The sequence below is a fragment of the Grampus griseus genome (genome assembly GCF_964374135.1).
Source record: "Grampus griseus genome assembly, chromosome: X".
Taxonomy (NCBI): Eukaryota; Metazoa; Chordata; class Mammalia; order Artiodactyla; family Delphinidae; genus Grampus; species Grampus griseus.
In genome coordinates, this window is record NC_138999.1 from 40,737,079 (window position 1) to 40,759,962 (window position 22,884).

At 40.9% G+C, this 22,884-nt stretch overlaps 1 protein-coding gene across 2 annotated transcripts in view; it reads right to left on the bottom strand.

Annotated features, from left to right (window-relative positions):
- The window catches only part of SLC9A7 (solute carrier family 9 member A7), a gene marked incomplete at its 5' end in the record, with an annotated part of 143,545 nt that overhangs the window by 31,099 nt on the left and 89,562 nt on the right, over nt 1–22,884 (bottom strand). The window contains 7 exons of one of the 2 annotated variants that reach the window (XM_082681446.1): nt 5,179–5,332; nt 8,233–8,344; nt 10,550–10,663; nt 10,756–10,844; nt 12,102–12,215; nt 13,181–13,305; nt 13,638–13,743. In XM_082681446.1, the coding sequence (XP_082537572.1) occupies nt 5,179–5,332; nt 8,233–8,344; nt 10,550–10,663; nt 10,756–10,844; nt 12,102–12,215; nt 13,181–13,305; nt 13,638–13,743 (814 nt within the window). Of the gene's footprint in view, nt 1–5,178; nt 5,333–8,232; nt 8,345–10,549; nt 10,664–10,755; nt 10,845–12,101; nt 12,227–13,152; nt 13,306–13,637; nt 13,744–22,884 lie in introns of both variants that reach the window. The other variant, XM_082681445.1, reaches the window with a different exon arrangement.

Below are 22,884 nucleotides of genomic sequence, written 5' to 3' on the forward strand. Positions count from 1 at the left end.
TTCAATTTAAAAAGATAAGTTGGATTTCTGGAAAGCAGTGACCTGGCTTTGGATTTGTGGTTATATTCATTTTATATTATATACAGACTAGAAATTAGCCATGGTTAAAAGTCATAGCTGGGCTTCCCTGGTGGCGCAGTGGTTGGGAGTCCGCCTGCCGATGCAGGGGACACGGGTTTGTGCCCCGGTCCAGGAAGATCCCACATGCCGCTGAGCGGCTGGGCCCGTGAGCCATGGCCACATGGCCCACTCCGCGCGTCCGGAGCCTGTGCTCCGCGACGGGAGAGGCCACAACAGTGAGAGGCCCACGTACCGCAAAAAAAAAAAAAAAAAAAAAAGTCATAGCTAACTCCTAATTATTTATGTAGGAACTCCAAGTCCTACCCTGGGCTTCTGACTTCTGGGCAGCCACTTAGCAGCTGATCAGGACCTCTGTCAGCAGCCTGGAGAAGTAAGAAACAACTAGGTACTGATCTTACTGAGGTCACAGATGTCAAAACACCACACTGAACTTCAGGGGGTTTCCGAATCATTTTAGAATAAGAACCTGGTCCACATAAATGATCCGTGGCCATTAAGTAACACCATAAGCCCAAGCCACAAAAACCAATCAGTCTCATTACCTTATTTCTGAGGGAATTTCTTTTAATGTAATCTCCGTAAATGTCAGTTTCTACCTCTAACATATCACTATTTATACACATCTGAAAAAAACGCAATGAACTGACACCATATGTATTTTTCACCAATGGCACACTTTGCTTCATTACACTATCTGAGTAGAGTTGGACAGAAAGAAGGAACTAATATAGAAGCAGATTGAAATTAAAAACAGAGAAACAACACAGAAAATCAATGAAATAAAAAGCTAGTTCTTTGAAAAGATCATTAAAATTGACAAACCTCTAGTAAGAGTGAAAGAAAAAAAAAAGAGAGAAGATGCAAATTACCAATACTGTGTCATGAATGAAACATGGGATATCACTACAGATCTCACAGACATAAAAACAATAATAAGGTTATGCTATGAACAACATAAACATGACAATTAGATGAAAATGACCAATTTCACAAACTGCCACAACTCACCAATATGAGATATAGCTGTTAAAGAAACTGGCTTCATAATTTATACAATAAAACTCCTGGAAAAGAAGACTCCAGGACCAGTCGGTTTCACTGGAGGATTCCATAAAACCTTCAGGAAGAATTAACACCAATTCTAAACAACCTCTTCCAGAAAACAGAAGAGTAGGAAACATGTCCCAACTCATTTTGAGAGGCCAGATTACCCTGATACCAAATCAAAGGCAGTATGAAAAAAGAACACTACAGACCGGTATCCCAAATCCTTAACAACAGATTAGTTAATAGAATTCAGCAGTATGTAAAACATGTATTTATACACCACAACCAAGTGTGGTTTAACAAGCAAGGGTCGTTCCGTATTTGAAAATTACTCAATGTAACCTATCATATTAACAGGCTAAACAAGAAAAATCATATGATCATATCAATTGATACAGAAAAGCATTTGATAAAATTCAACATCTGTTCATGATAAAACTCTTAGAAAACTAGCAATAGATGGGAACTTCCTCAACTTGATGATGAACATCTACAAAAACCCTACAGCTAACATCACACTTACTGGCGAAAGACTGAATGCTTTCCCCTTTAAGATCGGGAACAAAGCAAGGATGTCTGCTCACATCACTCTTATTTAACATAGTACTGATGGTCCTAGCCAGAGCAATAAGTTAAGAGAAGGAAATAGCACACTGGTTGGAAAGGAAAAAATGAAACTGTCTTTATTTGCAAATGATCTGATGGTCTACACAGAAAGTCCCAAAGAATTTATAAAAACAAAAACAAACTCTCCTAGAACTAATAAGTGAAATTGGCAAGGTGTCAGGATACAAGGTCAACCTACAAAAACCAGCCTTATTTCTATATCCTGGCAATGAATGCACAGAAAGTGAAACTGAAGATAGAATAACATTTAAAATAGCTCAAAACGAAGAAGAAATACTCAAGACGTAACTCTAACATATACAGGCATTCTATGCTGAAAACTATAAAATACTGCTAAAAGAAATCAAAGAAGACATAAATAAATGGAGAAACGTGCCATTTTCATGGATTGGAAGACTGAATGAGGTAAAGATGTCAATTCTCCCCAAATTGATATACAGGTTTAACACAATTCCTATGAAAATCCCAGCACAAGTTTTTTTTAAAATGTAGTCAAGCTTATTTTAAAATGTATATAGAAAGGAATTAGAAGAGCTATGACAATTTTGAAAAAGAATAAAGTGGGAGGACCCACTCTGCCTGATGCTCAAGCTTATTATATAACCACAGTTATCAAAAGTGTGGTACTGGTGGAGGTACAGACACATAAATCAACAGAACAGAAGAGAAACAGACCCGAATGCATACAGCGAACCGATTTCTGGCAAAGGAGAAAAAGTAATTCAAAGGACAGTCTCTCTTACAAATTGTGCTGGAACAACTGGATAGCCATAGTCAAAAAAAATAAAATAAAACCTCAACCTAAACCTCATGTCTAATATAAAAATTAACTTAAGATGGATCACAGATTTAAATGTAAAGCATAAAACTAAAAAACTTTTAGAAGATAACACAGAAGAAAATCTTTGGGACCTAGGGCTTGATGAAGAGTCTTTAGACATAACACCAAAAGCATGATGTTAAAAATAAATAAATAAGTTGCATTTCATTAAAATTAAAAGTTCTGCTCTATGACAGACTGTTAAAAGACAAGCTACAGACTAGGAGAAAATATTTGCAAACCACATATCTGATAACAGACTAGTATCTAGAACAAATAAAGAATTGACAAAACTCAATTAAAAAAACAAATAATCCAATTAGAAAATGGACAAAAACCTTGAACAGATATTTCACCATTGCTTATTTGAATGGCAAATAAGCACATGAAGAGATATTCAACATCATCAGCCAGGAGAAATGCAAATTAAGACCACAATGAGGTAGCCCCACATACCTATTAGAACAACTAAAAAAAGTGTCAACACCAAATGCTGGCAAGGATATGGGAGAAACTGGATCCCTCATGCGCAGTCAATTCCTGACCTCTCACCATGTGCTAGCTGTTATGTTCTAAGTGCTATATATATCCCATTAATATTTTCACAATCCAATTATTATATGTGTACATATACAGCTTGCACACATCAGGGAAAGCAGCCCCCACTCCCGGCTCTGGGTAGGACTACTTCAATGGTCCATTTTTTGAAAAGGGTTATGAGAAGCGCAAAATGTCACAAGTCAACTGTCTACTCTCAGTGGAAAGTTATTTGGTCCTGTATGTGTTGCGGGGGGGGGGGGGGGCGGTCAGAAAAGAACTTATGAAATAGCCTGAAAAACAAACACGATTTAACCAGGCTCTGAGCATCCAGGGCACCTACTGGGTAACCAGATAAATAGCAGCAGGAAGTAATCTCAGAGAGGTCACCAAATGCAAAGGTTCTCAACTCTGTGCAGGGTAAACCTCCTTTCTTGCTCTATTCTGCTACACAGAACAAAGATGATACCATCTTATGTCTCAAGTTTAAAGCCAAAAATCTGTACATTTTCTTCTTCAGATTTCTACTTCCACAGATGAATTATTTTCCTTAATATGACTCGAAATTCACGCCAGGACACTGAAATTTTAATCATCCTGAATTTTACAACATGAAAACGGTCCCTAACACAGCAAGCCTTTCGGGCAGTATAGCACAGTAGCTAAGAGTGTGCCTGGGTTCAAATCCCAGCTTGCCCACTTAAAGCTTTGTGACCTTGGGCAAGTTATTGCTCTGTGCCTCAGTTTCCTCAGCTCTAAAATGAAAATAATAGTAGTAGCTTCCTTATAGGAATGCTATGAGGATTATCTTAATGTACGTGTTGGCATCTCAACCAACAACTGCGCACAAATGTTAGCTATTGTAAGACTCTTACTGATAAGCCCGCCCAGGTTCTGCAGACCCACTCAGATCTGAGGCTGAGACCCACTAACCCAGAAATGGTGCAGCCGGCAGTGGCCACGCTCAGGAATCCCTGCCTCCCATCAATATAAAAGTTCCAGAAGAGGGAGACTATTCTCTCAAATCCAAGTTTTCTCCCTGACCCCAAGGATGACTGCAAGATCCTTGTCGGTTTCTCCCTCCTTCAAGCTAGGTGTACTCCGCAGTTGTCAGCCCTGAGCAAACTAACAGCCAGCAGAGAAAGAAAAAAAACATTGCCATCTTGTGGCTTTTCAGAGAATTCTTCACATCTATGCGCCACCCAAGTCTTCTCATTCCCAGCATGTTCACCCTTTGCAGATCTGAAACTGAGGCAAGTGGCAAGAGCACTTTCGATGACGCAGAGGACACACTTAGAGCTGCAGGGACCTGGAGAAAAGGTGACAGCACGCTTTTATTTAACGTGAAGGAATACAGAGGCCGAAAAGACATGAGGAGCTTGTCTTAAACCAGGGTCAGAGTTAGGCTGTGGGTCTCCTGACCCCTGTTCCAATGTCCTCTTTACTGTAAGGTGCTGGAGCTCACAAGCACAGTTTGCAATTGAAATACTCTTAAAAAAAATCAAACTTGGGTCAATGACCTTCCATGCTGACACAGCTACAAAACCACAGGCCGGGGATGTCCATGAGGCTGCAAGAAGTGAGGGTTATGCAGGAAATGTCACCTCTTCTGTGCACTAAAGCAAGAAGAGACGGCGGCATACAGTTTCCTCCTAAAACAAAACTCTAATGGCCTCCCTTTATTTCCAGCTGATGAGCTTATTTTTCAAGGTCTTAGGTTTGATTTCAAAGGAATGTGAAATGCCAGACATTGCCAGCAGCTATGTCTATTCTCTCTCCTGCAGCTTTAAGACTTTTTGAATTCTTGCCCTAATGTCGCAGCGCTAGCAAGGTCCAGGTGTTTCTAATTCCTTGTGTTTTTGTACCCACAAACAGTTTAATGATTTTTTTTTCTCGTGGAAAATTCAATACTCTGAATTTTTATTTATTGTTTTTAAATTTTTAATCTTTCCCCAAACAAAACAAGAAACTATAAAAGCCTTCCATGTACTAAGCTGTATGTAGCACCCCCTGAACGGGAATAGTGACATAGTTAGACACAAAACTGGCCTTGGTTTCAAACCAACCTTATATTAAGCCATGACAACATGGGCGTCGTGCCTCCACCAATGATCCAGACGGTGAAGAAGACAATGAGGAGGGTGGTTGTGAACATCATCTGGCGTGCGTAGGATGCCGTGTCTCGAATAGCCAGTGCAAATGCCATCGCTCCCCTGAGGCCTGCAGGGACCAAAGAGGAAGCTGTCCTGTCATAACGATAAATAACAATGTGTCCTCAAATCCACTGCTGCCACCTGGGGCTAATAAATTGTATCTGCTTATGCTTCAGGAGTCGAGTTGTTTTATACAGAAAATAACTTTAAAGGAATAGGATTTCCTCCTATTTGAAGTTTTCTTTTGCAAAATGCCCAAATGCAATGAGAAAAACACTGCACAGCTTTGTATAGCACATTTTAGAATAATACTCTTTTATTACTGAAATAATTCTCCTGCTAATAACATGAACCAAAAAGAAATATAAATAAGAAATAATCATATAAGCTCTCTAAGTCTGTGATCCAAGTACTACCCCAGCCCTATACAGTCATTATAAACTTAAGAAGCAGGCTAGGTATGAGTATGTGAAATGCACAAAACAGCTCAGCATTTCCTGAGCAAAGCCAAGCAGAGAAGTAACAATATAACCTGATCTATATCAGGAGTTGGTGAGTTTTCTGTAAAGTGTCAGATAATATTTTAGGCTTTGTGGGCCAAGAGGAAAAACCAAGGATGTTACGTAGGTACTTACATAAAAGAGAGAAAACAAATTTCCACAAAATTTTATTGACAAAAACCAAGAGCATGATAAGTACTATAAGTATAATATATAAGTGCCGTGTTATAAAACTATAATAAGTAATTATAATAAGTAATAATAATTATTATAATAATGAGTTCAATTTATTGTAATCCAGGTCTACTAGTGAAAAGAATGGAATTCTTCTGGGGGTGGGAGATTTCAGTTAATTGGGTTTCAAAGTTAGTGTCCCCTATCATCAAATAGGTTGCAAATATTCATCTGTAAAAGCCATTCTTAGCCCGTGGGGTAGATGAAAACAGGCAGCAACCAAATTTGCTGACCCCTGGTCTACAGCCACATTTTTATGTTCTAGAGCTTCTCTTTCTAAGCTCTTTTGTTCCTTCCCCATACCATGCTCCTAATTTGTTCTATAGTAAAGACTTAATCCACGGTCTTTAATAGCTATCTAGTATAAATTCCTATTCACCATGCGTAAGACTGTGTGTATATTATGAGAATGAAAATTTAACACTCATTATATTTCTTCACATATTTTCCCACCTTTTCCAATAATTTCACAATTTCATTAACCTGAGAACTTCACAACAATTCACTAAAGAAGAGTGATTCAGCAAAATATACATTAAAAAATAGAGCAAAGTTGATGTTCTCTATTAATCTGTCCTAGTCAAATATTGACACACATCTAGAACATCCTACAGCCAGCTACGACACCACTTAATATTTAAACCTTTAAATGGACGTTGTCTCAAAGAAGAAAACTTGAGGGCCAGAGAGAGACAACGCATGCTCCATTTTTCTTTATTAGGTAAACACTGTAAGCAATATGAAGGTGAAACCTCAGGTATTTCTTTCATAGCCTCGAAGAATGAGTTCCTTTTGAAAGCCAGATTTCTCCCAGCAGAAAATAATTTTGACAGGAGATATCTTTAAACAGCACTGTGTACTTCTCAGTCTTTTAGCACAGAAGATACACACTTAAAAGTTTGTCTAGGTGATAGAACTATCTCCAATTAATCTTTCTCTTTCCACTGGCATTTTTCTAATATGTATGGACGATCTGGTCTGTCATTGCCCTCCTCAGAAACCTCTAACGTTTCCCAGCTGCTCTTGGATAAAAGCCCAACTCTTTGGCATAGCACTGGAGCTTCTCCGTGGTCTAGACTCCAGCAATGATTCTTGAAGTCTGGTCCTCAAACCAGCTGCAGCAGCAGCAGCAGCTGAGAAGATGTTAGAGATGCAAATTCTCGGGGCTCACCCCATACCCTCAGGATCACACTCTGGTGGTGGGGCCCAGCAATCTGCTATTAACCGGCCCAACAGGTGATTCAGATGCAACCTGAAGGCTTGCACCAGTTTACATGCAATTTCCCTTTCCAACCTCACTCTCGTTCTGCGTTATCCCATGTGTCTCACATTTAAACCAGACTGCTACCCTTCCCTGAAAAAGCCACACACAGCAATGCTTTCCTGCCCTTCCAACCTGCCACCTCCTGAAATGCCACTGCATCCAAGTCCAGTTCGAAGGCTACCCCTTGGCGAAGATGGCCCTGGGCCCTGCTTTTCTTTTGTGCAATTCACTAGCCTCTCTTGTGCAATTCACCAGCCTCTCTTGGGAGAAACTTAGCTCTTTGTACACCTGTCTCCCCCCAGTGGACTGTGAGCTCCTGGAAGGAGGTGGGTTTCTGTATCCTCCACAACCTTGAAGTGTGACTTATATAACAAGGATGCTCAACAAATGTGTGTCAGAGTGAAAGGAAATCATTAAGGCGGGCTGTGTACTTAAGTGCAGATGCAAGCAAGGACTAGACAAAGCAACTGCTTTGCTGAGCAGTGCCTGCTGGTGTGATTTCAGTATGACTCTCTGAGGCCTCCAAGAACTACTGTGTGGCAGTAAAGGGCTGCTACTCATGTTGCCTCTTGTACAGCCTCTCCCCCTTCCCGGACAGAGGCACCTTTAGGGGTCACGGTGGCCTTTTGCCTATCTCCTCCCTCTGCTCTACAGAGATGCTCTTACTTGGGTCTCGTCTATAAAGTCGGATGCTTTCCACTCTCACTGCACCATCTACCTCATGCCAATTGCTCTCTCCTTTCTTTATCTCCACATATTTCTTTATTGTCCTTTGTCTCCTCAGTGGCTTCTCCACTCTTCTCAGCTTTGTAGTGAAGAGGAAGCATTTGGGAGACAGTGTAAGTCAAGCAGAACTATCACAGCTGTTATCTTCCAGTTTGGGGCTCATCTTGCTAATGTGAGTATATTTTATTTCTTTTACTCCATAGAAAGTTAATAAAACTCATTTTATTTACATTTTTTTTTTACCTGAAAACATCATCATGTGTTGAAAATTCCAGCCAATCTTGTGCCTTCTGCCCAAGTTGAGGAAGAAGGAGAGCGGGTAGATGTGTGCAGCTCTTCCCAGGAAGATGGCAACCTGGCCGCCAGGTGGAGGTTAAGGGCCCAACAGGTTTCCAGGATAGCACTTTCACACAACCTGTGACTGAGCAGAGAGTTTTAGGAATGCCATGACACCTTGCTGTGATCAGGAGAGTTGCACAGAGAAGGCAGGCTGTCTCATTTCCCACCAAACAAGTCTCAGCAGCAAGTGGGATTCCACTGGCCAATTTTCCCAACCTCCTGGCTCACAGAGACAATTTTTGGCCTGTTAAACACACTGTTGTAACTTCTTGATTTGATTAAACTGATATGGACCAAGTCTCCGACCTACCTAAAAATGAGTCCAGAAATAAGCTAAGGTGCCGTGGCTGGGGTGGGGAGTTAAGAGAAGCAAACAGCGTGCTGGACTCTATTGGAAGAAAAAAAATCACAAGAAGAAAAAATTACTAACCCCCGAGTCAAACTATAAAGAGAAAGCTTGGTGGGTGAGCTTGTAAGCTTTGGTTGGAAGTAAACATCAGGGGTTTGTATGACCAGGAAGATACTACAAATAAGAGGTGGGGAAACTTACAGTATTCCTACCATGAAGACATATTCATATTCCTCACAAGGATCACCCTGGGGAGATTTATCTGCCTAAGTGGCTAACATATCTTTGGGGAGGTAAGAGATGGAAACGGAGGAGTGTGGAAGAGGAACTCTTACTGTGCAAACCAAAGAATTCAGGGAAACCGGTCATTCGTCACTTGCTGAGTTTAGAACAGAGCCCAGCAGAGAGATGCACACTGCCCTGGTCATAGGAGGAAACCACTGTGGGAGCCAGAGGAACAGGGAGCTTCCGTTTCGACCAGCCGGAGCTGCAGCTGTTTCAGACAGAAGCGAGGGCGGGACTGTCTTCTGCCTTCTCTAGGATAAAATACTAACTACTTTTCTTCTTTTCTCGCTCTCTTTTTTTCCCCTTTTTGCTATTGTTTTGTTTTCTTTTTCACAGAAGGAAAGAGGTCGTGCTTATAACATTCTATCCCAGGAGCCATGCATAAGTCCGCAAGTGGAAGCGGCCTTCAGGATTCACAGAGGCCCTGGCTCCCCCTTGAACAAGGCCCCCGCGCTGTAAACAAGGCAGCACTCTCACTCTCTCTCACAGGATGCCGCGCTAAGAATGCAAATCAAAATGACATGCCAGGTCTTTCTTAAGAATAAAAACACTGATCCGCTGGATCTTTAGCTCGTGGTCTGTTGAGTGTGTAAATCTAAGAAATGAGCCCCAGTTGAAGCAGATAACACTCTAACTGGCAGGACTCTGGCATGGCATTAGGCCACTGTCGCTCTCTAGCTGCTTGGTGAGTATCATTTATACCTGCACAATAAATGAGAAGCCCAGAAGAGAAAAATACTCCTTTTTGGGGGGGCCAGCATCCCAAGATCTAAGGATACCCATGAGACCTCAGAAAAGGCAATAGTGGACTCCTGCTATAGTTCCAAGGCCCAGAAGAGTTCACTTTAACGAAAACAATAAGGATCTGAGGCCAACTGAGCAAAGCCCTCAGCTGTCCACGTACTGCTGGGCATCTGTATCTCTCCTCACTTGAGAGGAGCCAACCCCCAAAACTGTGTCTCTCTTCCAAAAACTGCTCTCACGATGGGACTAAATCAAAGAACCCAGTATTTCTCCATTTCATCTGCCCTTCCTCTCCATTTCTTTTTTTTTTTTTTTTTTGCGTTAAAGAAAAGGGTCACCATACGGAAGCTTGGGTGAAAGCGTGCACACTGCCTGTGGGCTGCCCTGGGCGGCGAGAGGAAGGGCTGCTTGCAACCACGTGCAGCTGAGAGCAAGAGACACAGAACCTTCAGGTCTTCCAAACGGGGAAGCTCCTGGATTGGAATTCACGTGGCGATGAGAAAAAAACAATTTGGGGGACTGATACTGGTTGCTGATTTTTAGCTCTGCTAGGAAGGGTGCTTTAAAAAACAAACTACCACCTGCCAATCACCAGTGTAACAGAAAGGCCACCTTACACAGAAAATGCAGAAAGGGTAACCCTAGAATCAACACCGGTCCTTGAAATCAAATACACTTAGCTTTATATTTACCACTTAAGCCTTCTTTTTCTCATCATAAAAATACCATGAACCAGTGCTGGCTCAGTCACCTCCCCGCCAAACTAGAAATTATTGTTGTTACAGCTTCCGCAGCAGTGGTCGTCTTTCCGTGTAGAAAATGGGGGAACCAAAAAAAGGATACAAAAGCTCCAATGATGAAAACGGGGCTGAAAACGTGCTTCTGGAAGGTAAACAGCGCCAGGCCCATGTAGGAGAAGATGAAGTTCTCTGCCAGGAAGTGTAACACCTCAAAGAGCTGCACAAAAAGGGAAAAGGAAGCCGTAAACCCTGTGGGTCCCCTCCCTTGTATTCGCAGGTCACTTGTGGGGACACAGGCCTCTCCCTCACCTGCTTCGTTCGACTTCTTGATTCCACCGACAGATTGTTGTAGGTGTAATGAGCTTGTGTGATTCCACAGAAAAGGACAGCTACAACGCCTGGCAAGAGAGTTTAAAAAAAAAATCAATGGAGGGAAAAAAAGAAGCAGAAAAAAATCCTACCTGAAACAAAAAGTTAAGGTAGTCAAGCCCAGCATATCCAACTTCCTGAAAGTTTTTGAAAATTTCCTATTACTGAAAGCTCCCTCTGCCCACACTTCTCGTATCAACCTTTGCTTCTCCCAACCCTGCCCTCCTTCAAAGACAAGGCCACTGATTTACCTCTTGTTCCAGATTTAAGAGTATTCTCTCCCCTCTTCTAAACTCCTACTGAATTGGCCATCTCTATATGGCATGGCATTTAGCATTCATTCCCTCAAAGAGACTGTGAAGTGTGCGCCCATCACACACTTTTGTCATATTCCTCTCTGTTCACTGAATGAATGCATTTAATTTCAAACCAATGCTTTATATTTTTGCATGGTCTAGGGCTTCAGACAAAATGGATCCAGAGTACTAGTCCAATTATCCTGGCCCTGATAATCTAGATTTCTGGTTAACGGTGACTATTTTATTGTGTAAGACAATTAACACACCTGGGACTTTGCCTATATATTTACAGATGATTGTCAAGTTTTAAAGGAAGTGGGGCATATAAAGATATGCTGCAATATTTTGAAAAGACGATAAAAAGGACTTCCGAATTACCTGGATTATGTATATATAGTAACTGTACTTGAGTTTTCTAATAGAAAAATCCAATGATTTATTTTTTTTAATGAGGGAATGTGAGGAACTAAAACCACATGATCACTCCCACTAATAATCTATGAAACGGGCACCATAAAAACACAGTATTGAAAAGCAATGATTAAACAGACCAAAAACAAAACAAGGAAAAATTGTGCTCACACTCATCTGAGTAAAAGCAAAATTACCTTTAAAAGGATATATATTTTGCTTGTTATTGCTACTGTTTGTAAAATAACGAAGCAATCCAGGGGAGGATACAAATGAGGTGTTAATATATTCAGTAACTTTTGCAGCTAAGTATCTACTTATAGTTAGAACGAGTACTCAAGGATGTAACTGAGTTTGAAACAATAAAGCTTATCCTTTAAAAAATATGTAGCTCTGGGAAACTAAATTATTCATAAGGCAGAACACCAGCCTTGCTCAGCAGTCCTCCATATGGACACTCCGTGAGTGGTTTATCAACTCTGGGCAGCAGCTATTTAAGAATTCTTCGCTCCCCTCAAGCTCCCACAGCCTCCGCCACAGTGAGGGGAAGGGTGGCCAAGGGCAGAGGAAACCCACCGGTAAACCCACAGGCTTCTGCCAAAAGGAAGGTGCTCCACGACATCAGGAAGAAGAGCGCCGTCTCCAGCAGGGGGAAGCAGTGCAGCTTGGTAAACTTGGTCACGTCAGCTCCTGTCAAGGAACTGTCTCCAGCAACAAGCATCAGGGTCACTGAGAACCACGCTCTCTTAGCCCAGGACCCCTCCCTAAGGGCTACCCTTTCCCTTCGGCTCTTCCTTTGGGGCCCCAGAGCTGCTGCTTGGTTTTGAAAGTAAAGAAAATGAAGCTTCCCAGTAGAATAGAGGTTTCCAAGGGCTGGGAGAGGGGAGGATATAGGGATCATATTGTTTAATGGGCACACACTTTCTGTTGGGGATGACGAAGAAGGTTCGGGAAATAGCGGGGATGGTTACACAACATTGTGGATGCACCTAAGGCCACTGAATTGTACACTTAAAATGATTAAATCTTAACCTGTGGAAGGCTTGCCTGCTCATTCTGCACTTTGCTTTTATGTTGGTTGGTTTGTTGGTTGGTTGGTTTTTAAGGCAATATTGTGCAGTCCTCGGCTTAAGGAAGGCCACCTTGCTGTAATTCCCCCAAATAGTCCCTGGCTACTTACGGCCACGTTAGTCCCATATGGCCTGGAACAGTGGACAACAGCAGTCAGGCTGCGGCTAAAGTACTTCACAGCCTGCTTCCTCCCAGCCTCCTGAGAGGTGGTCCCTGATTCCCAGCCTCCTCCTGGCTCTTCCACTCTTTCAGCCCCACCCCACCCCCCAAAAAAACTGACACTTCCCCCAAGCTCCTATCTCCGACAGGTTTATAGGGAGGACAGAAAACACAAAGGTGAGGACAGAGCTAAGCCAAGAGCTACACTCTCAAACATTTTCTCAAACTCTTAGCTAGGCCATCGACTGTCATGTTTCACCAAAGGGTGACATTTCAGGAGCCCCCAGCCCCCAGTGGGACAATTAATTTAAGATTCATTTCGGAAAGGAAGAACTGAGAACTTTCTTTTCCCAAGTGCAATGCCACATAGTCATACTTAGGCAGGGGCAGAAACTACAAAAAGGATATTAGAGCAGTCACAACACCAGTCACAGCTCCCATGGTAAAAGAGCCACTAAATATACCTAGAAAAATGCCAACTGACTTAAAAAAGGCAGCAGCATCAAAGGCGTGAGTGTTCAGCCCCGCTGGCTGGTAGGCAACAATAGACCTGGAGTTTAAAGAGAGAGTTAAAAAACACTAAGCTGGTTTTACACCATGGTACTTACAAATATCGACAAACATAGGCATCTACACTCTGCAGAGCACTCCCCATGGTATATTCATTTAATTTAATCTGCAGTCACCATGTTATGATGGTATCGGCATTCCAACCACTGCCAACTGGACAAAGCAACGTAACTTTATCAACTAAGTCGATAAACCTCATTTAGAAGAGCACCCAATTCAAAATTTAACACTTTTAAGATGGGCCTCTGATTTTAGCCCAGAGCATTCAGGAAGCCAGAGTCTCTCTTCCCAGGCAGAAATATTGTTACTTACGAGGACAGTACAATGGCAACAGCATCATTTAGGACACTTTCTCCAAACAGAAGTGCGTAAAGGTCCACATCTGCATGCAATTCATTAAATATCGCCAGGACAGTCACTAAAACATGGGACAAAAGCATACAAGTTAGTTTCGGTTTCTGACTTTAAGCCATTGATAACAAATTCATAGAAGCAATTCTTATCTTTGGTGGGACAGGGTGGTTTGGGAGACAGGAAGGGAGTCAAAGATGGGTCGTCTGTCTATGGCAGAAATGAAAATGGCAATCTTCCTAATCTTAATGAGGAGTGATATGATGCTTGATTCTAATAACACTGTGCTCTCAACTGTAATCTCATCACACTTTGAAAACACTTCTATTACAGAACGTAAAAAATAATCACAATTAATGTGACTTGGCTCTACTGGTGGGGTGAAATCTCTTTGAAGGCAGAAACCCTATTTTATTTTTTATTTTATTGAAGTATAGTTGATTTACAAAGTTGTGTTAGTTTCAGGTTACAGCAAAGTGATATCTGAATACACACACACACACTCTTTTTCGTATTCTTTTCCATTACGGTTTATCACAGATACTGAATATAGTTCCCTGTGCTAGTTTATCCATTCTACTGATATATATAACAGTTTGCATCTGCTAATCCAAATCTCCCATTCCATCCCTCCCCCACCCTCCTCTCCTTTGGCAACCACAAGTCTGTTCTCTATGTCTGTGAGTCTCTTTCTGTTTCATAGATAGGTTCGTTCACGTCATATTTTAGATTCCAAATTAAGTGATATCATATGGTATTTGTCTTTCTCTTTCTGACTTACTTCACTTAGTATGATAGTCTCTAGGTCCATCCATGTTGCTGCAAAGAAACCCTATTTTATTTTATTTTATTTTTCATTTTATTTTTTAAATTAATTAACTAATTTATTTTTGGCTGTGTTGGGTCTTTGCTGCTGCGTGTGGGCTTTCTCTAGTTGTGGGGAGCTGGGACTACTCTTCGTTGCGGTGCGCAGGCTTCTCATTGCGGTGGCTTCTCTTGTTGTGGAGCACAGGCTCTCGGCGCACGGGCTCAGTAGTTGTGGCGCACAGGCTTAGTTGCTCCACGGCATGGGGGATCCTCCCGGACCAGGGATCAAACCCATGTCCCCTGCATTGGCAGGTGGATGCTTAACCACTGCGCCATCAGGGAAGTCCCATAAGCACCATTTTAATCTCAAAATCTTAGTGGTAAAGCATTGGAAAAAGGACTCCGCACATGGAAAGATCATAAACCTGGGCTCGCTGGGGATCTGAAGAGCATGTAAACTTGGTGCTAGCTGGCTCTGCCATGCTCCCAAACTAGAAAATAAAAGTGCAGGTTCAATTTCCTGGTAATTTGTCATCGGCCCAGACTTACACCTTTTAAGATCCAAAAGATACAACAAAAAGTTTATTCAAAAATTTGTAATATAAGAGAATGGACTTGAGGATATGGGGAGGGGGAAGGGTAAGCTGTGACAAAGCGAGAGAGTGGCATGGACATATATACACTACCAAACGTAAAATAGATAGCTAGTGGGAAGCAGCCGCATAGCACAGGGAGATCAGCTCGGTGCTTTGTGACCACCTAGAGGGGTGGGATAGGGAGAGTGGGAGGGACGTAGACGCAAGAGGGAAGAGATATGGGAACATATGTATATGTATAACTGATTCACTTTGTTATAAAGCAGAAACTAACACACCACTGTAAAGCAATTATACTCCAATAAAGATGTTAAAAAAAAGAATATAATCTGGAAAAAAATAACGTAATACTTTGCTGTACACCTAAAACTAATGTAACATTACATATTAACTACAATAATTTAAAAATTTTAAATTAAAAATAAAAAAAACATAATGGGGGCAAAATGCCTATTTCTGGTCATTCAAGTTTGAGTTTAGAGCTAACAAAATCAATTTTTCTTTAAATGTCTGTTAATGACCACCAGGAATAAAAAGAAAGAACATGGAAATAGAAACCCTATTTTATTGATCACTGTGCTCCAGCATAGGGTCAGGGCACAGTGAAGGTTTAATAAAGGATTACGAAATAATGAAAGTCTTCATTTATAACAGAGTATACATAATTACACTTCTCACAGTTTTCACATTTCATAGACATTTAAAAATCAGCTATTTTCCATTATGAACCAAGATGGCAGAGTAGAAGGACGTGCTCTCACTCCCTCTTGTGAGAACACCAGAACCACAACTAGCTGTTGGACAATCATCCACAGGAAGACACCAGAACTTACCAAAAAAGATACCCCACATCCAAAGACAAAGGAGAAGCCACAATGAGATGGTAGGAGGGGCGCAATCACAGTAAAATCAAATCCCATAACTGCTGGGTGGCTGACTCACAGACTGGAGAACACTTATACCACAGATGTGCACCCACTGGAGTGAAGGTTCTGAGCCCCACGTCAGGCTTCCCATCCTGGGGGTCCAGCAACGGGAGGAGGAATTCCTAGAGAATAAGACTTTGAAGGCTAGTGGGATTTGATTGCAGGACTTTGACAGGACTGGGGGAGACAGAGACTCCACTCTTGGAGGGTGCACACAAAGTAGTGTGCACATCGGGACCCAGGGGAAGGAGCAGTGACCCCATAGGAGACTGAACCAGACCTACCTCCTAGTGTTGGAGGGTCTCCTGCAGAGGCGGGGGGTGGCTGTGGCTCACCATGAGGACAAGGACACTGGCAGCAGAAGTTCTGGGAAGTACTCCTTGGCGTGAACCCTCCCAGAGTCTGCCATTAGCCCCACCAAAGAGCCCAGGTAGGCTCCAGTGTTGGGTTGCCTCAGGACAAACAACTAACAGGGAGGGAACCCAGCCCCACCCATCAGCAGACAAGCAGATTAAAGATTTACTGAGCTCTGCCCACCAGAGCAACACCCAGCTCTACCCACCACCAGTCCCTCCCATCAGGAAACTTGCACAAGCATCTTAGATAGCCTCATCCACCAGAGGGCAGACAGCAGAAGCAAGAAGAACTACAGTCCTGCAGCCTGGGGAACAAAAACCACATTCACAGAAAGAGAGACAAGATGAAAAGGCAGAGGGCTATGTACCAGATGAAGGAAGAAGATAAAACCCCAGAAAAACAACTAAATGAAGTGGAGATAGGCAATCTTCCAGAAAAAGAATTCAGAGTAATGATAGTGAAGATGATCCAGGACGTCGGAAAAGAATGGAGGCAAAGATCAAGAAGATGCAAGAAATGTTTAACAAAGACCTAGAAGAATGAAATAACAAACAGAGATGAACAACACAATAACTGAAATGAAAACTACACTAGAAGGAATCAATAGCAGAATAACTGAGGCAGAAGAACGGATAAGTGACCGCAAGACAGAATGGTGGAATTCACTGTTGCAGAACAGAATAAAGATAAAAGAATGAAAAGAAATGAAGACAGCCTAAGAGACCTCTGGGACAACATTAAACGCAACAACATTCGCATTATAGGGGTCCCAGAAGTAGAAGAGAAAGAGAAAGGACCCAAGAAAATATTAGAAGAGATTATAGTCGAAATCTTCCCTAACATGGGAAAGGAAGTAGCCACCCAAGTCCAGGAAGCACAGAGAGTCCCACACAGGATAAACCCAAGGAGAAACACACGGAGACACACAGTAACCAAATTGGCAAAAATTAAAGACAAAGAAAAATTATTGAAAGCAGCAAAGGAAAAACGACAAATAACATACAAGGGAACTCCCATAAGGTTAACAGCTGATTTCTCAGCAGAAACTCTACAAGCCAGAAGGGAGTAGCATGATATACTTAAAGTGATGAAAGGGAAGAACCTACAACCAAGATTACTCTACCCAGCAAGGATCTCATTCAGCTTCCATGGAGAAATCAAAAGCTTTACAGACAAGCAAAAGCTAAGAGAATTCAGCATCACCAAACCAGCTCTACAGCAAATGCTAAAGGGGAAATGCTAAGTGGGAAACACAAGAGAAGAAAAGGACCTACAAAAACAAACCCAAAACAATTAAGAAAATGGTAATAGGAACATACATATCGATAATTACCTTAAACGTGAATGGATTAAATGCTCCAAGCAAAAGACACAGCCTTGCTGAATGGATACAAAAACAAGACCCCAATATATGCTGTCTACAAGGGACCCACTTCAGACCTAGGGACACATACAGACTGAAAGTGAGGGGATGGAAAAAGATATTCCATGCAAATGGAAATCAAAAGAAAGCTGGAGTAGCAATATTCATATCAGATAAAATAGACTTTAAAATAAAGAATGTTACAAGAGACAAGGATGGACACCACATAATCATCAAGGGATCAATCCAAGAAGAAGATATACAATTATAAATATATATGCACCCAACATAGGAACACCTCAATACATAAGGTAACTGCTAACAGCTATAAAAGAGGAAATCGACAGTAACACAATAATAGTGGGTGACTTTAACACCTCACTTATACCTATGGACAGATCATCCAAAAAGAAAACAAATAAGGAAACAGAAGCTTTAAATGACACAATAGACTAGATAGATTTAATTGATATTTATACGACATTCCATCCAAAAACAGCAGATTACACTTTCTTCTCAAGTGCGCACGGAACATTCTCCAGGATAAATCATATCTTGGGTCACAAATCAAGCCACAGTAAATTTAAGAAAATTGAAATCGTATCAAGCATCTTTTCTGACCACAACGCTATGAGATTAGAAATGAATTACAGGGGAAAAAACGTAAAAAACACAAACACATGGAGGCTAAACAATACGTTACTAAATAACCAAGAGATCGCTGAAGAAATCAAAGAGGAAATCAAAAAATACCTGGAGACAAACGACAATGAAAACACGACAATCCAAAACCTATGGGATGCAGCAAAAGCAGTTCTAAGAGGGAAGCTTATACCTATAAAAGCCTACCTAAAGCAACAAGAAAAATCTCAAATAAACAGTCTAATCTTACACCTAAAGGAACTAGAGAAAGAAGGAAAAACAAAACCCAAAGTTAGCAGAAGGAAAGAAATCATAAAGATCAGAGCAGAAATAAATGAAATAGAGACAAAGAAAACAATAGCAAAGATCAATAAAACTAAAAGCTGGTTCTTTGACAAGATAAACAAAATTGATAAACCATTAGCCAGACTCATCAAGAAAAAGAGGGAGAGGACTCAAATCAATAAAATTAGACATGAAAAAGGAGAAGTTACAAGAGACACCACAGAAATACATAGCATCCTAAGAGACTACTACAAGCAACTCTATGCCAATAAAATGGACAACCTGGAAGAAATGGACAATTTCTTAGAAAGGCATAGCCTTCCAAGACTAAACCAGGAAGAAACAGAAAATATGAACAGAACAATCACAAGTAATGAACATGAAACTGTGATTAAAAATCTTCCAACAAACAAAAGTCCAGGACCGGAGGGCTTCACAGGTGAATTCTATCAAACACTTAGAGAAGAACTAACACCCATTCTTCTCAAACTCTTCCAAAAAATTGAGGAGGAAGGAACACTCCCAAACTCATTCTATGAGGCCACCATCACCCTGATACCAAAACCAGACAAAGATGCTACAAAAAAAGAAAATTACAGACCAATATCACTGATGAATACAGATGCAAAAAGCCTCAGCAAAATACTAGCAAACAGAATCCAACAACACATTAAAAGGATCATACACCATGATCAAGTGGGATTTATCCCAGGGATGCAAGGTTTCTTCAATATATGCAAATCAATGAATGTGATACACCATATTAACAAACTGAAGAATAAAAACCATATGATCATCTCAATAGATGCAGAAAAAGCTTTTGACAAAATTCAACACTCATTTATGATAAAAACTCTCTAGAAAGTGGGCATAGAGGGAACCTACCTCAACATAATAAAGGCCATATACGACAAAGCCACAGCAAACATCATTCTCAATGGTGAAAAACTGAAAGCATTTCCTCTAAGATCAGGAGCAAGACAAGGATGTCCACTCTCGCCACTATTATTCAACATAGTTTTGGAAGTCCTAGCCACGGCAATCAGAGAAGAAAAAGAAATAAAAGGAATACAAATTGGAAAAGAAGAAGTAAAACTGTCACTGTTTGCGGATGACATGATACTGTACATAGGGAATCCTAAAGATGCCACCAGAAAACTACTAGAGCTAATCAATGAATTTGGTAAAGTTGCAGGATACAAAATTAATGCACAGAAATCTCTTGCATTCCTATACACTAATGATGAAAAATCTGAAAGAGAAATTAAGGAAACACTCCCCTTTACCACTGCAACAATAAGAATAAAATACCTAGGAATAAATCTACCTAGGGAGACAAAAGACCTGTATGCAGAAAACTATAAGAAACTGATGAAAAAAATTAAAGATGATACCAACAGATGGAGAGGTATACCATGTTCTTGGATTGGAAGAATCAATATTGTTAAAATGACTATACTACGCAAAGCAATCTACAGATTCAGTGCAATCCCTATCAAATTACCAATGGCACTTTTTATGGAACTAGAACAAAAAATCTTAAAATTTGTATGGAGACACAAAAGACGCTGAATAGCCAAAGCAGTCTAGAGGGAAAAAAACGGAGCTGGAGGAATCAGACTCCCTGACTTCAGACTATACTACAAAGCTATAGTAATCAAGAACGTATGGTACTGGCACAAAAACAGAAACGTAGATCAATGGAACAAGATAGAAGGCCCAGAGATAAACCCATGCACCTATGGTCAACTAATCTATGACAAAGGAGGCAAGGATACACAATGGAGAAAAGACAGTCTCTTCAATAAGTGGTGCTGGGAAAACTGGACAGGTACATGTAAAAGAATGAAATCAGAACATTCCCTAACACCATACACAAAAATAAACTCAAAATGGATTAGAGACCTAAATGTAAGACCACACACTATAAAACTCTTAGAGGAAAACATAGGAAGGACACTCTTTGACATAAATCACAGCAAGATCTTTTTTGATCCACCTCCTAGAGTAATGGAAATAAAAACGCAATAAACAAATGGGACCTAATGAAACTTCAAAGCTTTTGCACAGCAAAGGATACCATAAACAAGACCAAAAGACAACCCTCAGAATGGGAGAAAATATTTGCAGACGAATCAACGGACAAAGGATTAATCTTCAAAATATATAAACAGCTCATGCAGCTCAATATGAAAGCAACAAACAACCCAATCCAAAAATGGGGAGAAGACCAAAACAGACATTTCTCCGAAGAAGACATACAGATGGCCAAGAAGCACATGAGAAGCTGCTCAACATCACTAATTATTAGAGAAATGCAAATCAAATCTACAATGAGGTATCACCTCACACCAGGTAGAATGGGCATCATCAGAAAATCTACAAACAACAAATGCTGGAGAGGGTGTGGAGAAAAGGGAACCCTCTTGCACTGTTGGTGGGAATGTAAATTGATACAGCCACTATGGAGAACAGTATGGAGGTTCCTTAAAAAACTAAAAATAGAACTACCATATGATCCAGCAATCCCACTACTGGGCATATACCCAGAGAAAACCATAATTCAAAAAGACACACGCACCCCAATATTCATTGCAGCACTATTTACAATAGCCAGGTCATGGAAGCAACCTAAATGCCCATCGACAGACGAATGGATAAGGAAGATGTGGTACATATATACAATGGAATATTACTCAGCCACAAAAAGGAACGAAATTGGGTCATTTGTTGAGACGTGGATGGACCTAGAGACTGTCATACAGATTGAAGTAAGTCAGAAAGAGAAAAACAAATATCATACGTTAACGTATATATGTGGAACCTAGAAAATCGTACAGGTGAACCGGTTTGCAGCGCAGAAATTGAGACACAGATGTAAAGAACAAATGTATGGACACCAAGGGGGGAAAGCGGCAGGGGGGTGGGGATGGTGGTGTGATGAATTGGGCAATTGGGATTGACATGTATACACTGATGTGTATAAAATTGATGACTAATAAGAATCTGCTATATAAAAAGATAAAATGATATTAAAATTTTTTTTAAAAAATCAGCGATTTTCCAGACCAGCAGCTCTCATACTTTTGATCTCAGGACTTCTTTACACCCGTAGAAAATTTTGAGGCCCCAAAGAGCTTTAGTTTTGTGGGCTATAGGTATCAATATTTACTGTATTGAATAAAACAAAAAATTAAATATTTATTCATTTAAATTACTAGTAAAACCATTATATGTTAACATATTTTTAATGAAAAATAATTATATTTTCCAAAACAAACAAAAAAAATTGTGAGAAGAGAGCCACTGTTTTACATTTTCTCAGATCTCTTTAACATGTGAAGTAATGGAAGATAGATGGTTCTCATATCTGTTTCTGCATTCGATCAACAGAGAGTCAGTATCACACATTATATAGCCCCTGGAAAACTCCACTCAATGGTACACTTGTGAAAGAACATAAGTAGAAAAGACAAATGATGTACTACTATTATTATTAAATCAGTTTTGACTTTATGGACCCACCCGAAAGGGCTTTGGAGTTTCTCAACTTCAGTTCTACTGATATTCGGGGCCATATAACTCTGTCGTGGGGGCTGTCCTGTGCCTCATAAGACAGTTTAGCAGCATCCCTGACCTCTACCCACAAGATACCAGTAGCACTGCACATTCTCCCCTGCCAAGTTGTGACAACTAAAAATGTCTCCAGACATTGCCAAATGTCTGCTGGGCAGGGGGGTGGGGGGAGGGGTGTGGCGCAGAATCATCCCCGGTTGAGAATGTACACATGCAGGCGGGGTTCTCTTTCAACACTCACACCCAACTACCTCCTGCTTTGTTAGTTTCTGCCATAAGGACCTGAAAAACTAAACTCACTTCTTCAGCTTCCCTTGTGGTGAGTGCCACTTTTGCTGCCTGGAAGAGGGAGGAGACTGGACGCAGTGCAGTCATCCTGCCTCCATGGGGCAACTAAGGTGTGTCTGAAACCCAAGGGTAATGACCTAGAAAGACTGAGTGCCTGGATGCCTGACTGTAGTGGCAGCCATGGCACCAGCTCGGAGCCGTTAGCCAAGTTAAATAGCTCTCTGTTTAAGCTAGTATTAGCCAGATTTTTCTGTTATTTGCAGCCAAGTGCATTACTAACTGATACTATTAGAAAACAAAACGAAACAAATATTTAGCACTATTATAAGCCAACCACTCTTGTAACCATCATCCAGTTCAAGAAATGG